We start from the raw sequence: 14,436 nt of genomic DNA, 5'->3' as shown, positions 1-14,436 counted from the left end.
ATATCCATTTGAGACGAAGTGTGTGTGTGTGTGTGTGTGTGTGTGAGTGTGTGTGAGAGAGAGAGAGAGTGCGCAGAAGTGAGGATTGGAGAAGAGAACAAATAAATGCCTGATTAAAAAAACGTTGTTATCATGCTTAAACTGCCACATTGGTTGTGATTATGCTCTCTGTTCTATTATGTAACCCGTGGCATCAGGTAAACGGTGACAGTTTACAGCTGTTGGGGATAGAACTGTAATGAGGAAGCTGTAGTTCCATAGCGTATAAAACCAGAGACTGTAAAGAGCGTGGTAAGCGCTAAGGGAACTACAGCTTTGTTTGAAGCCAACCACTTCCGGGTTGTGTGGATCGATGTTTGTGTAGGATATCAGTCCTGGTGAGCAAACTTTTAATACTGTTCACTGAAAGTGATCTTTTACCCTGTTTGTATGTATGTAGTGTTATTTGTATGTGCGTAACCAATGCAGCGTATATCCGTAAGTAATGTCTATTTTTATGCATTTTTTTATCAGGCGTTAACGTGGCTGACACGGACGGTGTTGGTAGCTGCTGGACAATTAAATGTACTTGTGCCAGGGTATCAGGTATGCACTTGTTTTTTTTTTTTTCCTGTTTCTGTTAATTCGCCTCATAACATTGGTTGTAGAAGTGGAAGGAAACTGCGTTTTCCCAGGCGGATTGACGTTTTTTTTTTTTTTTTTTTTTTTTTAAATGTTTCTTGTGTCTGTGCCACTTCCCCAAGCAGGTTGGTGATGCTTGCGGCCAGTGTGGCTAGCATATAATAGCAGACCTAGTGTGTGGTTTGACAGCTTTAGTTACAAATCCAAAGATTCACACAATTTACTTCGGCGTGAGCACTATGATAGTGTGCCTTGCGTATTGAAGCCTGGAGTGTGATTTCACCATATAATATAATTCTCTCCATAGAGCTAGAAGTGTAGGCCGCCAGCCCACTTGCTTGTACCAGCCTTGGCAACGTATTTAGTCGATCCGTGTTTAATGAATTGCTATTTATTGCTCTTTTCACTTTGTAATAGTAAAACGATTTTTTGTATTTTTTTCCATCGATCTGTTGTATGTCATTTATATGACAACTGCCTTGGGTAACCCCTGTCTATACTAATGGAGTTATCTTTAACTCACTAAAATAAAGAGTGGCGTGGCCATATAGGCGGCGCTACAATTTGACGTAGTCGGCAGGATCATTATCTTGTGTGCCTCGACGGCCGCTGGATGAGGGAAGTCCGGACCTTTAAACTTTTCATTAACGCATGTGTGTTTGTTTTATGTATGTTTGCCTATATTTTTATGAATGAAGTAAGGGAGTACTTGCTAGGTGGGGGGGAAAGGTTTAACGGAAAGTGTAATTTAGACGGTTGTGGGACTAGTGATTATGGGTGGTGTAGCCATAATGGGATTTGAAGTGTGAGCAGACCTAATTTAAGGGGAGTGTGATGGGAACAGCTTTTGAACTGGTATTGCCGTGACACAAGTGTGGACCTGTTTGCAAGAGTGAAACATGGTGTAGATTATGCTAAAAAGCTACAGTACCCATTTTTAACTAGCCTGGAATGTGTTTCTTGCATGAGTAAGGTTGACTTATGCCACCCCTTGATTGCAAGTTTTTAAACCATTGTTAAATAAAGCTATTTCTCAATAAAACCGGTGTCCGCCCCTGTGTGTGCACAACTGGCAACTCTTACCGGACCATACCGGTTAAACAAATAAAAGGTGATGGCAGCCTTACGTTACCCTGTTGATCCAGTTGGTGTTCACCCCCTGCCGGTGAGATTTGGTTCATTACATATGTTACGTTCACTTCACGTCTTTTAAGACTGTACTATGGACAGATCAGTGTCCCGCATTTTGTTTTCTCCTCAAAATCTAATACAGACAGACCTGATGCAATGGTGAGAGAACAGGAAATAATGCACAATGTTGTGGACGAAAAATCATTGCACCATATTCAAATAAGACTCCAAACTGTCTATATAAACTATATAATATATTTATATGAATAAAATCCTATTGAAAAATTGACATCTTAGATGGCCATTTCTCATCAAAATTTAAAAGTCTGAAAATTTGACATTTAATTATGACAGAAGGGCTCCTGAAGTGGTCTACATCCTACCCCATTTATGTGAAATTTTACTGCAGCATTTTTTAATAATCCCACCTCAAACTTTCTATGTAATCCAACAGATGCCAATTGAAAAATATGAAAGTTTGGACAAGAATTTCTCTCCAAATGTAAAAGTTCACAATATTCTGACACTTGTTCCTAGCAGAAGGGGTTCTGGTCTAAAACCTACCCCATTTCTTTGGTCCAAGGTTTTCAAAACACCCCCATATCATTGAGACAACATGTCCAGGGGAGGTAGCAGAGCCTGATACACGATCCATTGACCTATACTAGCAGTAGGGCGGAATACACTGTTTAGTTGAACCACAACATTTTCTATCACATTTTCTATGTTTATTTGATATCTTTGTCATCATATCAATCTAGTGAAGGGCTGTATGCAGTAAATGTCCATTGTTAATTCAAGTCTTAACAGATAACTTTTGGTCTGACTCTGGAATGTGGGTCCAAATGTTATTTATTTAGAGTTGATTATTAGCACTGGACATTTTGTGTAACAAACCCATGCCACAGCTTGCTGGCTATTTGTTATAGGATAAACTATCATCTAGAGTTGTTAGAACACCTCAGTGGTAACATGACCTATTAATTATGACAAAAATACTGGAATCAGTTTTATATTCTCCTAAAAAAGCAAGATCATGGTATTTCATATTTAGACTTACTGCACTTCCAAGAATCAACATGGCAGAAATATAAAAAAAGCTTTATAAAAATACACTGCCTTTTTAATTGGCATTATAATTATAACGGAGTATTTTTACATGTCAAAACGTCGCTAGTTTAGAAAATAAACTTTGAGATAAGCGTTTCTCGCTTTCGCGCAGGCAGACTTTTATTTTGAACGATTTCCGACGAATCTACCTCACAGAAAAAACGTACCAAGTTACCTTCAAACGCAGACTAAAGACTCATCTCTTCAGGCTGCACCTCTCCCCAGCCCTCCCTAGCCTATAGTTTACATTCAATGTACCTAGTTAGGCTAATACGATCATGTTAGTTTTTATTTGGCAGGATTGTTTTTGTCTGATTCTGATTAGGCGAATATGATTTCAGTGCTAGTTTGTACTTGGCAGGATTTTTGTTTGCTGAACAGGTTACTCTACAGGGTTGGAGTCCTGATCTATGTGGTCACTTCTGGCACTACGATCTTTTCTTCACTCTAGTGTGTTTCTTTTGCACCTCTGCACCTTGAACTAATGCACTTGTTGTACGTCGCTCTGGATAAGAGCGTCTGCTAAATGCCTGTAATGTAATGTAAAAGTTCACCCTCTAGCCAAGGTCCTTTCTGAGTTGAGCGGTTTCTCCGTGTCCACATGGGCTTCCTCCAGGTACTACGGTTTTCTCCCGCAGTTCAGAGACATGCAGGTTAGTTTAACTGGAGAGTTTAAACTGTCCTTGGGGCATGAGTGTGTGAGCGAATGGTGTGTGGTTCCCTGCGATGGATTGTTGGCCTGTCCTGATGGACTGTTGCTGTCTTTGTCTCAAGAACCATATACCATATTATGATAAAACCTGCACTACAAGCGACATTCAATTTAAAAAAAACAATAAAAAAAAACATTTTTGAAAATATTTTCATTCCAATACGTTCCTTACAACCGAGGTATGCAGAAGAGCATCTCTGGACGCACAACACGTCGAACCTTGAAGCAGATGGGCTACAGCAGCAGAAGAGAACCCGGTACTAGCAAGGTGCACCTAATAAGTACCTAATGGCCTGTGAGTATATGGAGAACAGGGTCTGCCTACATCTCCCAGCACGTCCTTGGCTTTGACGTCAGGCGCGGCGGTGGGGATTACGTCCTGTCCTTTGGCTGCGTTTTTTTTTTTGCAGATTTATCCAACACGTGGAGTAGCTGGTATAGGTCACTTAAACGTGATTCGATCGGGCCTGCCAAAATATTCTCGTCGGGGAAACAAGGACTTGAAAACCACCTCAGTGGATCACTTGGTTAATGCCAGGCGGTGACTGAAAGCTGAATATTACTGGGTAATTTTTGCTGGCTTTTTGTTCCGGTGAGTAGCATGTGGGAGACACGAGAACAAGTAACGTGAACGCTTTGGCTTGCGAACACCGCGTTGTGTTATACATCCAGGCTTAAAACATATGAAACACACTACTTGTTTACTACTTGCTAACTACTATCTAACGGTTTCCAGCTAGACAGCAAGCAGTTGATGCAGATTGAACAAGCTGCGAAGCTGACCTTTATTTAGCTGAGTAGGCTGCATAGCTAGTTGGCCTAGCTACTCCGGCAACGATTTTATTACGCTATATCAAAAATGTAGGTCCGTTATTCTAGGTTGTGCAGAAATCTATTGATGGAACGTCCGATGAGAACATCAACGAGCTGAAATTGATATTTTTCCAAAACGTATTCGACTATTTATCGTCCACTTTGTGCTCTGCTAAGTCTAATTTCCCGCCATATTTATCTTTATTTCTTTGCATATGAGTTATCGGAGAAAACTAAGCTTTGGTAGCTTGTTTGAAGGGGAAATATAAATATACTTGGATAGCTTGTTGTCTAATAGGATAGCTTGTTGTCTGGATCTGGATGTTGTCTAATTGCAAATCGCTGCAGGTTTGAAGTTGAGTTGCTTGTTCGGAATTACATTTAATAGCTTGTTAGTGGGCAAACTAGCTGATGTAGCCGAACCTGTAAACTGCTTGGTGGTTTGGTACTGAAACTGAATCAGTGGCACCTAACTGGACTGGTCTGCTAGGGTCACACTGTTATTCCTGCCCAATAACAGTAACAGTCATGCTGAATGCACATTAGTTTCTGTAGCTAGCTAGTTACTGTATTGACTAGTTATTAATTGCTGTTCTGTTGCTGTGGTACGTACTGGCATATTCAAAAGTCTTAAACCGGATCTTAGTGTCCGTTGTCCCCCAGATCGCTGACGGTTGTTGACTTGTGTTCAACGTGGCTGCCGACAGTCACAAGCGTGTGGGCCACTTCGCATTTTCACCGCTGCCTGTGACATGATTCAGTGCGTCCTCGTTCTCTCCCCCCCCCATCTGTTTATCTCTTTCTCTCTGTAACATTCACATTCTCTCTTTATAGTCGTCTCACCTCCAGTCCTTCGATGGTTCTTCCTCTCTTCCCTTCTCTTCCTCCCACTCCATCTTCACCCTTTCCTTACCCCCCCAGGGATGGGTGCTGTTTCTTTCCTGCTGTTCTCTCTGGCCATTGAATGTGCATGAATTAGCATCCACAAAACTGAAATGCTATTTAGAAAAACATAATCCAGGCATTTATGGCCAAATTTGAAAGCCTTTTAAAGAACAGCATTTTCTTTCTGTAAAAAAAAAAAAGTACAATTCATTAGAAAATACTGTTAAAAATAAATAACAGATTGGCAGTTTCAGGTAGTGAACGGTATGGTGCCGGTTCAAACAGACTGCCACCTGTTGAGGAAGGGGAAACGCTGATGTCCTATTTCCTGTTGCCCCCCGAACCCCCCCCCCCCCCCAGACCACTCGCTGCGCCATGAAGTACATCCTGGTTACGGGTGGCGTGATCTCGGGCATCGGGAAGGGCATCATTGCCAGCAGCGTGGGCACCATCCTCAAGTCCTGCGGCCTCCACGTCACCGCCATCAAGATCGACCCCTACATCAACATCGACGCCGGGACGTTCTCTCCCTACGAGCACGGTGCGTCCCTGCACTGTTTGGGAACACCGCTATCACTGGGTGCTTTTTATATGCAGTCAGTTTACAGAGAAAGTGGCAGTTTGGTTTTAAAAAAAAAAAGTTCCACCTGGGACTTTAACTGACCTGGTTTGAACTCCAGGGTCAGTTGTGAAATTTAAAAACGTATTTTATTTATTTATTTTTATATGGGTAGAAAGTGAACATCAGTGGAACATTTTGTCCAGAACTGTGGGTGAAGTTAATACTGTCTGCCTGTTCAGATCAGAACAGGAAGAGCCTCTTAATTGGGGTGCGTGTGCTTTCTCTGAGCAGGTGAAGTCTTCGTCCTGGACGATGGGGGCGAGGTGGATCTGGATTTGGGGAACTACGAGCGCTTCCTGGACATCCGACTCACCAAAGACAACAACCTGACCACCGGGAAGATCTACCAGTCCGTCATCAACAAGGAGAGGAGAGGAGACTACCTGGGCAAGACCGTGCAGGGTGAGGGGGGGGGGGCGACATATTTAGCACGTAGATCTGGATACGTGCTAAATATGTCGCTGTTACACACCATGCAAATTTTAGACTGACAGAGTTTTACTGAGGGTCATACATTTATTTAGGAAATCGTGTTTGTTCATTAGCTTGTCTTTTAGCTTGCAGGCTAGCTCACGCGCCTGTAATTCTGGCTAAAGGCTCGCTAACGAGCTCAAAGCTCATGCTAGTGACGGCGCTTAGCGCGATGCTAACGGCACTTAGCGCAGTGCTAACGCCACGGTGCCCGCTCTGCCTGCAGTGGTGCCACACATCACCGATGCCATCCAGGAGTGGGTCATGCGCCAGGCCAGGATCCCCGTGGATGACGATGAAGTGGAACCCCAAGTCTGCGTTATTGAGGTATGCCCCCCCCCCCCACCACCACCCGGGACGACCTGACTAGGAGCTGCATTCCATTTGAGGGTATAGCGACTCTGTGTTGGGGTGGAGCGAGTTTGGGGGTTTTGGGGCGACTCATTGTTAAGTTGTTGCGCTGTATTTGGGGGGTACAGTGTGTTGGGGCAGAGCAGGTTTTGGGGTGACTTATTGTTTTTGCGTTGCAGTTGGGGGGTACGGTCGGGGACATCGAGAGCATGCCGTTTATCGAGGCGTTCCGCCAGTTCCAGTTCAAGGTGAAGAGAGAGAACTTCTGCAACATTCACGTGAGCCTTGTACCTCAGGTAAGAGCGTAGTTTAGTCCTGCACACACACTTACATACACACACACACACACAAAATGTATACAATGCAGTCTGGCTTCATTTCTGCAGTATGCAGTGTCCTCTGACTTTTTACAAGTGAATAAATCTGAGCATCCAGGCAGTGGGGATAACCCTACAGTAGATTACCTCAGTAGGTTGTTGTTTTCTGAAGTGCAGGACTCTAGATAAGGCTATAGCATTAGCTCACTGGGGATTTGAGCCCGTGACCCCTCCCTTGTTCTGAGCTGAGTGCAGTGCTCTAACCCCTGCACCCCCCCCCCCCAGCCCAGTGCCACTGGAGAGCAGAAGACCAAACCCACCCAGAACAGCGTGCGGGAGCTGAGGGGCCTGGGGCTGTCCCCTGACCTGGTCAGTGTCATTCTCCTTCTGTCTGTTTGTTTTATCACTCTCTCTCTCCACCACCTCTCCACCTCTGTCTGCATTTCTCTGTCTCCCTTTCTCCCTTCTCCACCTCTCCATCTCTCTCTGTTTCTCAGTCTCTCTCTCTCTGCGTTTCTCCGTCTCCAATTCCCTCCCTCTCTCTCTCCGCGTCTCTCTCTGCATTTCTCCATCTCTCTCTCTCTCTCTCTCCGTCTCCCTCCATCTCTCTCTTCTCTAACGCTTCTGCCGCTGGTTTCAGATCGTGTGCCGCTGCGCCACTCCGCTGGAAAATGCCGTCAAAGAGAAGATCTCCATGTTCTGCCACGTGGAGCCTGAGCAGGTAAGAGGTGTCATTCAGTCAGCAGTACCTAATGCACAGATGAACGTCTCGCTCTCAGTCTCAACAGGAAGTGAACTTTTCCGACATGCCGTACATACGTGGGCTTGCAGTTGAGTTTGGAGTTGAGTCTCGGGTTGGTCAGTGGTCTGGTTTGATGAGTTTGAGGTCGAGTTGATGGCCCTGCAGGTGACACCTGTGCCCCCCCCCAGGTGATCTGCATCCAGGATGTCTCGTCAATCTACCGCGTTCCCCTCCTGCTGGAGGACCAGGGCGTGGTCGGCTACTTCTGCCGCCGGCTCAACCTGCCCATCGAGATGCGGCCCCGAAAGATGCTCACCAAGTGGAAGGAGATGTCCGACAGGTGGGAGGTCTTTGCTGGCCCGTGACGTCATGGGAATTGTAGTTCTGATTTCTCCCTTCTGTCTGCCACTGCTGGCCCGTGACATCATGGGAATTGTAGTTCTGATTCCCCCCTCTGTGACCTCGTGGGAACTGTAGTTCAGATCCTCCCCCTCCGTGTGCCACTGCTGGCCCTTGATCTCATGGGAATTATAGTCCTGATTCCCCCCCTCTGTCTGCCACTGCTAGCCCTTGACCTCATGGGAACTGTAGTTCAGATCCTCCCCCTCCGTGTGCCCGCTCCAGGTCGGACCGGCTGCTGGAGCACTGCTCGATCGCGCTGGTGGGGAAGTACACCAAGTTCACCGACTCCTACGCCTCCGTCATCAAAGCCCTGGAGCACTCCGCCCTGGCCATCAACCACAAGCTGGAGGTCAAGGTAACCAAGCTGCCCTGATTGGCCAGAACCGGCTCACAGCCAATCCCGAGTCACCGGGGAATGCATCCATCCTCTGTCATTTGTACGGGCATTTGTGTGTGAACACATCAGACATCAGCTGCCTCGTGAATGCACCAATCAGGAAGCTGTTCTGTGGGTGGTGTAAGTGACACGCCCCCCTCTGCTTGGCCCCTCCCCCTGCAGTACATCGACTCTGCGGACCTGGAGCCGGCCACCCTGCAGGAGGAGCCTGTGAAGTACCACGAGGCCTGGCAGAAGCTCTGCAGCGCCGAGTGAGTGCGGGACACGCCCTGCACCAGGGCATTCTGGGAATCGAATCTCAGCTGTGTCTGCCCAAATGTGCACATGCACCCAAATTTTACTGGGCTCTAAAGAGTTAAAGAAACGCATCGACTTCTACCAGTATTCAGAAAGAAATGATCTTAAAGGCTGCGCTTCTGTTGGTAAAACCTTTCAATGAGAACATTTTGTTGGAAATCCCCAACGGACTGTGACCCCGGGTTCTCCCCCACAGTGGCGTTCTGGTCCCGGGAGGGTTTGGGGTTCGCGGCACCGAGGGGAAGGTCCAGGCCATCAGCTGGGCTCGGAAGCAGAAGAAACCCTTTTTAGGTCAGAACCGCACGCTAAACCATCCATAACCCCACCGACGCCGCCGCACATGTAACGTTGAGAAGTGTGGGGCGTCTGGCTGACCGTGTGTTCCTGCAGGGGTGTGCCTCGGCATGCAGCTGGCCGTCTGCGAATTCGCCCGGAACGTTCTCGGCTGGGAAGGTGAGTTTCGGCGGGGGGGGGGGGATCGTAACCCGTTTACACAATCCACAGTCGTGTGTACCCAACACGGGACACCTGGTCTCTGTGGTGAGTTGTGTTGGGTACTCCTTGTACTCAGATTGGCATGTTTAAAAACTTGTTGTGGCTGCGCCCTCAGGCAAGGTGTGTTTGGCAGGGAAAGTCTGCTGTGCAGGTTATGCCTTAATGACAGTCACCGGATTCAGGAATGGCAGTGGTAGGATAAATTTAGCCATCGTGGGGGGGAGGGGGTTCAGAGATTTAGAGTTAGCGAGTGTTTAAAAACATTTTAAAACAGCTAGTTGAGTGAATTCATTTTTGTAGATTTTTTTTACTTCATTTTGCCCCACTTGTTTTTTTCCTCTGGTTTATCAGACTGGCATGCAGCTGCCTCTCCTCTGCCTCCTTTGCGGTTGACTGTCGGGGGGGTGTTTTGTACGCGTGCTACTGCATTATTTTGGTTATATTTATGTGAATTATGGTGCTTTACAGATGCAAACTCCACAGAATTTGACCCCGAAACCAAACACCCTGTGGTACGTATCCCATAATTATCGTGGAGTTGTCATCAGTTCCTGTTTGTTGTTTTTGGCTGCATCTTTTCTCACTTCCGATTGGTCCCCGGCAGGTGATTGACATGCCGGAACACAACCCCGGGCAAATGGGCGGCACCATGAGGCTTGGGAAGAGGCGAACCATCTTCAAGAGCAGCACCAGCGTACTGAGTGAGCGCTGCCGCCATTTTGGCTCCAGACTGTTATGCCCGGGGGTGTCCGGTTTCCTCTGAGAGAGGCTGGTGTGGGTGGAGCTTTTCTTCTGTCCCTGGTTGGCCAGGTGTGAATCTTGCTCCTACACCGACCCTCCTCGGCTGAGGTTGGGGACCCCCTGTGTTCAGTGTTGAAGTGTTAAGTGTAATGGAGGTGCTCCACTGGTGTGGTTCAGCAGCCTGTTTACGGCCTCTCTTGCTCTGTTCCAGAGAGGCTTTACGGAGATGCAGAATACGTAGACGAAAGGCACAGACACCGTTTTGAGGTAAGCTATTGGTCGGTTGGGATATGGTTCGCAGAGGGCTATTGGATAACGGGGTCATGCCTTTGGGCGACAGATGAACTTTGACCTCAGCCCTCCCAATTACGACACTTTTTATTCTGAATTTGCCTGTTCAAGGGGAACAGTATTGACAGGTATGGATCTGTGCCCCTCTGGACAGGTGAGATGAGGAAGCGCATTATTGGCAGTTTTATTGAGGTCTCGAGCTTTTTAAAAGTGGCTTCTGAGAAATTAAAAGCATTTCAAATTTGTTTGAGTTCAGCATGTTTGGGACCCAGCTGAGTTTGTGGAAGAAACCTTGGTTACCTGGCGAAACTTTAGACGTTATGTTAAAAGGTGCGATACCGTTAGAAATGACCGTACGTGAGGAAAGAGAGCATGCGGTCTGAGTGTACGCTGCTCACCTGACCCCCCTCCAGGTGAACCCCGAGCTGAAGCAGCACTTCGAGGCGAAGGGGTTTCGTTTCGTCGGTCAGGATGTAGAAGGAGAGCGGATGGAGGTGATTGAACTGGACGGTGAGTTTGGGCTGTTTTTAAACCAATCAAAATCATTCTCTTTCCACAGCAAAAACCCAAATGATTGGTCACAATGTCCCGTGTGGGGTTTTGGTGTCCTATTTGCAGTAAATGTGCTCCATGTCTTTGTGTAAATTACCCCCCCTCACCCTTGTGGGGCTATCAGTCTCCAGAAAGGAATTTGACCCTGTGTGGCACATGCAAAAAAACAAAAACTTTTTTTTTTTTTTTTTGTTTGGAGAAAAATACCTTTGTGGCAAACTGGTGAGTCTTTTGCCCTCTGAAATGTTGGTTAGTCACTGCCGTGTGGAAGCTCACCTTTGTAATATCTGTAGTTCTTTGCAGTAACCTTTGTTCGCCGTCTGAAGCTGTTATCATGGGGAAGATCTTGAAGATCCCTCCAGTGCAGTGCGGTGTATTATAGCTGCATTCTTTGTGGTGTGGGTTATAGGTGTTGTGTAACTCTGGGTGTCTCTTGCAGATCACGCGTATTTCGTGGGGGTGCAGTATCACCCGGAGTTCACCTCTCGCCCCATCAAGCCCTCGCCCCCCTACTTCGGGCTCCTGCTGGCCGCTGCCGGGAAACTGCAGAGCTACCTGCTGAAAGGGTGTCGCCTGTCGCCACGGTAACCACCCCCGCCTCGCAGGGGACTCTCGCGTAGATGCCACGCCCAGATGCCACGCCCAGATGCCACGCCCGCACCACACTCCCGCTCCTCTTACTGAGCTGCCCAAATCTTAGTGCATTTCTGCAGATCCTCGGGATTTGAACAAAACAGAAATACACAAACGAGTGCATGAAAGAATGAGTACTGCTGATAAATGTGTTGGTAAGCAGAAGGAATTTTTCTGGTGTGTAACCGGTTAGAAGTATTTCAGATAATTTGACCGGGGCTGACACAGTCTCTGTCACACGCACACACACACGCTTGTATGTGTAAAATGGAGAGAACCATTCGAAGGCAGTAGTGAAGATCTGTAAATGCATCCACTCTGGGATTCCGTGTGATTTAAGGCGGAACTGCGTTTTTAAGGCGGAACTGCGTTTTTAAGGTGGACCGCTTTGTCTGTTTCCCCTCAGCGACACGTACAGCGACCGCAGTGGCAGCAGCTCTCCAGACTCGGAGATCTCAGAGCTCAAATTCCCCTCCATCACCCAGGACTGACGTCACGTCGCTCGGTGAGCAGCCAATCACACCGTTCCTTTCAGAAGAAAAAAAAAAAAGTAGAAAATTGCATGTTGTAGGAGTGCTCGGCATGGTCCTTACCTGGTGTTCCGCACTCTTCCAGATCAGCTGGTGGAGATCTTTTTAAACACGTGATCCGCTTGTGAAGCTGGAAGTTTTACTGAAGCAGTGCAGGCTAAGAGCCTGTTACAGTTCTTTTTGCAGCTTTGCCATACTAAAAATATCCAAATGGCTCCAGCCAAAATTACTTCCTGTTCTGAGATGCAAAGGATGCAGTTTGGTCTCATGTCATTTGGTTACCGTTTCAGGGAAAGATTTTCCATTTTTAAAATGTAACATTTCCCTCTGAAAATTATTCCAAAGACTGCTCGTGTTTTGCATCTGAAACTTTGTAGGAATCCTGTAAAGCATGTGCCCACTTCTGATAAACAACTGAATCCTCTCCTCACTCTCTCTCAAGGGAAGAAGAGTTCACTCTGGAAGATCTTGGAGCGCCCTCTGCTGTTCGGAGGAGCTGCGAGACAGGCGTGATTTTAAGGGCCTTTTTCCCTCTATTTAAACATTCACTGCCCAGGAGGGCTGGGGCTTTGGTTCATATTTTGTCTGTTTCTTCCTTTCCCTCCCTTGCTGCGCTTCTGAACGGACGGAGTTATTTATTGGAGCACTCTGGAGTCACACGTCCCGTCAGCTTCAGGGGACTTCTTTATGACAAATAAACACCTTGTGTGCACAGTGACCAGGTCTACCTGTAGTCACTTCACTGTGGGCCAGAGGACGGACAGTTTGAGAAACAGGCCAGAGGCAGTGGATGGGTGGAGTTTTCCATAATTGATGGACGAGGGACAGCCGATCAGTACTGAGAAGCTTTATTAAAATGCCCTGATGCAGGAGGGGCTATGTCCAGGCCTGGCCTGTGCACCTGCATAAAACCACTGAGAGTCTATGCTATTATACTATAGCGAGTGCTGCCATCTACCTGGTCAGTGCATATAAATCCAAGGACATTTTAAACCCCAGTTGTGACCATCTCCCTTAACCTGAGTGCAACTTTAGATTCTCTTGTGCAGCAATTTTACTTGTGAAAATATTTGATTAAGTTTCCGTAAACCTCCGCGTTCAGTGTGTGGTGAGAAAGCACTGCACACAGGAGCGTAACTCCGCGGGTATTCTTGGGAAAGGTGATGTCACTGTGGCAGCTATTAACCAACTGCAGGTGTCTTTGATCTAGTCCTGTCTGGTGAATAAAATCTCATAAACACGTTTTCAACGTACAAAAATGCCAAGTTACTCACACATACAAGACATACACCGTCTATAACTCATTCATTCAGACTGCCAAAATCCAGGCCTACCATTAAAAGTATTGATATCACAATGACGCCAAGTTACGGTACTACAAACAATATAGGCTATCTTGCCTCACTGAAATGAAAGATGTATTCCAAAGCAGTGCTACCCAATATTTCCTCAGTTCTTTGCCGTCATTAAATGCATATGGGTGGCCGTGAATGAGTTTTGGTAAAGCAAATATAAGCGTAAGAAAACGTTAGTGTAAAAGAGGAAATTATCTGTTGAGGGCGAGGCGGGGTTCAATCCTTCAACCGGTTTACCAGTCTGTGACTTTGCTAATGATATTTCACGTATTGCATAGCTAACCTGTCCGTTGTTTCAAAGAACACAGACCATTAAGCACAGAAGAGCTCCCATTGAATCCATACAGCTTTGCAATATTGTAGCCAGTTAATAACTGAACGTGCAGACGGTACGTCATAGTGCAGTGTATACGTTCGGTGAACGGCAGGTAGATAATTCAGTAGTAGACTATTATTAGTGAGGGTAGAGTGAAGTAAAGATTGTAGTGCCAGAAGTGACTCCAACCCTGTAGGGTAACCTGTTCAGCAAACTAACAATCCTGCCAAATACAAAACTAACGAGATCGCATTAGCTAAACTAGAGGCTGGGGAGAGGTGCAGGCTGAAGAGGAGTCTTTAGTCTGCGCTTGAAGGTAGTCAGATTCTCTGCTGTTCTGACTGCCACAGGAAGGTCATTCCACCAGCGAGGGGCCAGGACAGACAGCAGACCGGGAAGTACAGACACGAAGAGGGGGAGGTGCCAAGCGTCCAGAGGTAGCGGAACGGAGAGGTCTGGCTGGTTTGTAGGGTCTGATGATCCTCTGGATGTATCCTGGTGCTGACCCCTTAGCTGCCTGGTATGCAAGCACCAAAGTCTTAAATTTGATGCGAGCCACAACAGGCAGCCAGTGGAGGTCAGTGAGCAGGGGGGTGACATGGGAATGTCTGGGGAGGTTGTAGACCAGATGTGCTGCAGGGGAGATGTTAGT

The 14,436-nt window shown here is 46.8% G+C and overlaps 1 protein-coding gene across 4 annotated transcripts; it reads left to right on the top strand.

Moving 5' to 3' along the window:
• The first annotated feature begins 302 nt into the window (after positions 1 to 302).
• Positions 303 to 13,357, top strand: ctps1b (CTP synthase 1b). 4 transcript variants are annotated; one of them, XM_035413411.1, is made up of 20 exons: positions 303 to 377; positions 514 to 585; positions 5,633 to 5,813; positions 6,126 to 6,296; positions 6,592 to 6,692; positions 6,896 to 7,012; positions 7,319 to 7,402; positions 7,674 to 7,754; positions 7,964 to 8,115; positions 8,400 to 8,532; positions 8,737 to 8,825; positions 9,068 to 9,162; positions 9,262 to 9,324; positions 9,835 to 9,878; positions 9,971 to 10,067; positions 10,319 to 10,374; positions 10,812 to 10,908; positions 11,390 to 11,534; positions 11,990 to 12,088; positions 12,556 to 13,357. In XM_035413411.1, the coding sequence occupies exons 3-19, from the start codon at positions 5,648 to 5,650 to the stop codon at positions 12,072 to 12,074; spliced, it is 1,776 nt and encodes a 591-aa protein (XP_035269302.1). In that variant the 5' UTR covers positions 303 to 377; positions 514 to 585; positions 5,633 to 5,647; the 3' UTR covers positions 12,075 to 12,088; positions 12,556 to 13,357. The 4 variants fall into 4 exon arrangements, with proteins under 4 accessions (XP_035269302.1, XP_035269322.1, XP_035269313.1 ...); XM_035413431.1 differs by lacking the exons at positions 303 to 377; positions 514 to 585 and adding an exon at positions 3,849 to 3,869; XM_035413422.1 differs by lacking the exons at positions 303 to 377; positions 514 to 585 and adding an exon at positions 3,972 to 4,140.
• Positions 13,358 to 14,436: the final 1,079 nt, after the last annotated feature.

This window comes from Anguilla anguilla, chromosome 1 (genome assembly GCF_013347855.1).
Source record: "Anguilla anguilla isolate fAngAng1 chromosome 1, fAngAng1.pri, whole genome shotgun sequence".
NCBI classification, from domain to species: Eukaryota; Metazoa; Chordata; class Actinopteri; order Anguilliformes; family Anguillidae; genus Anguilla; species Anguilla anguilla.
Note: the sequence above shows the minus strand (reverse complement) of the source record. Positions and strands in the feature narration are given on the sequence as shown.

Bases quoted from the DNA above. Each gene is read 5' to 3' on its own strand.
- ctps1b (XM_035413411.1), top strand. From the start codon at position 5,648: ATGAAGTACATCCTGGTTACGGGTGGCGTGATCTCGGGCATCGGGAAG. The intron at 5,814-6,125 runs GTGCGTCCCTGC...TTCTCTGAGCAG, and splicing joins GTTCTCTCCCTACGAGCACG to GTGAAGTCTTCGTCCTGGAC. The intron at 8,826-9,067 runs GTGAGTGCGGGA...TCTCCCCCACAG, and splicing joins CAGAAGCTCTGCAGCGCCGA to TGGCGTTCTGGTCCCGGGAG.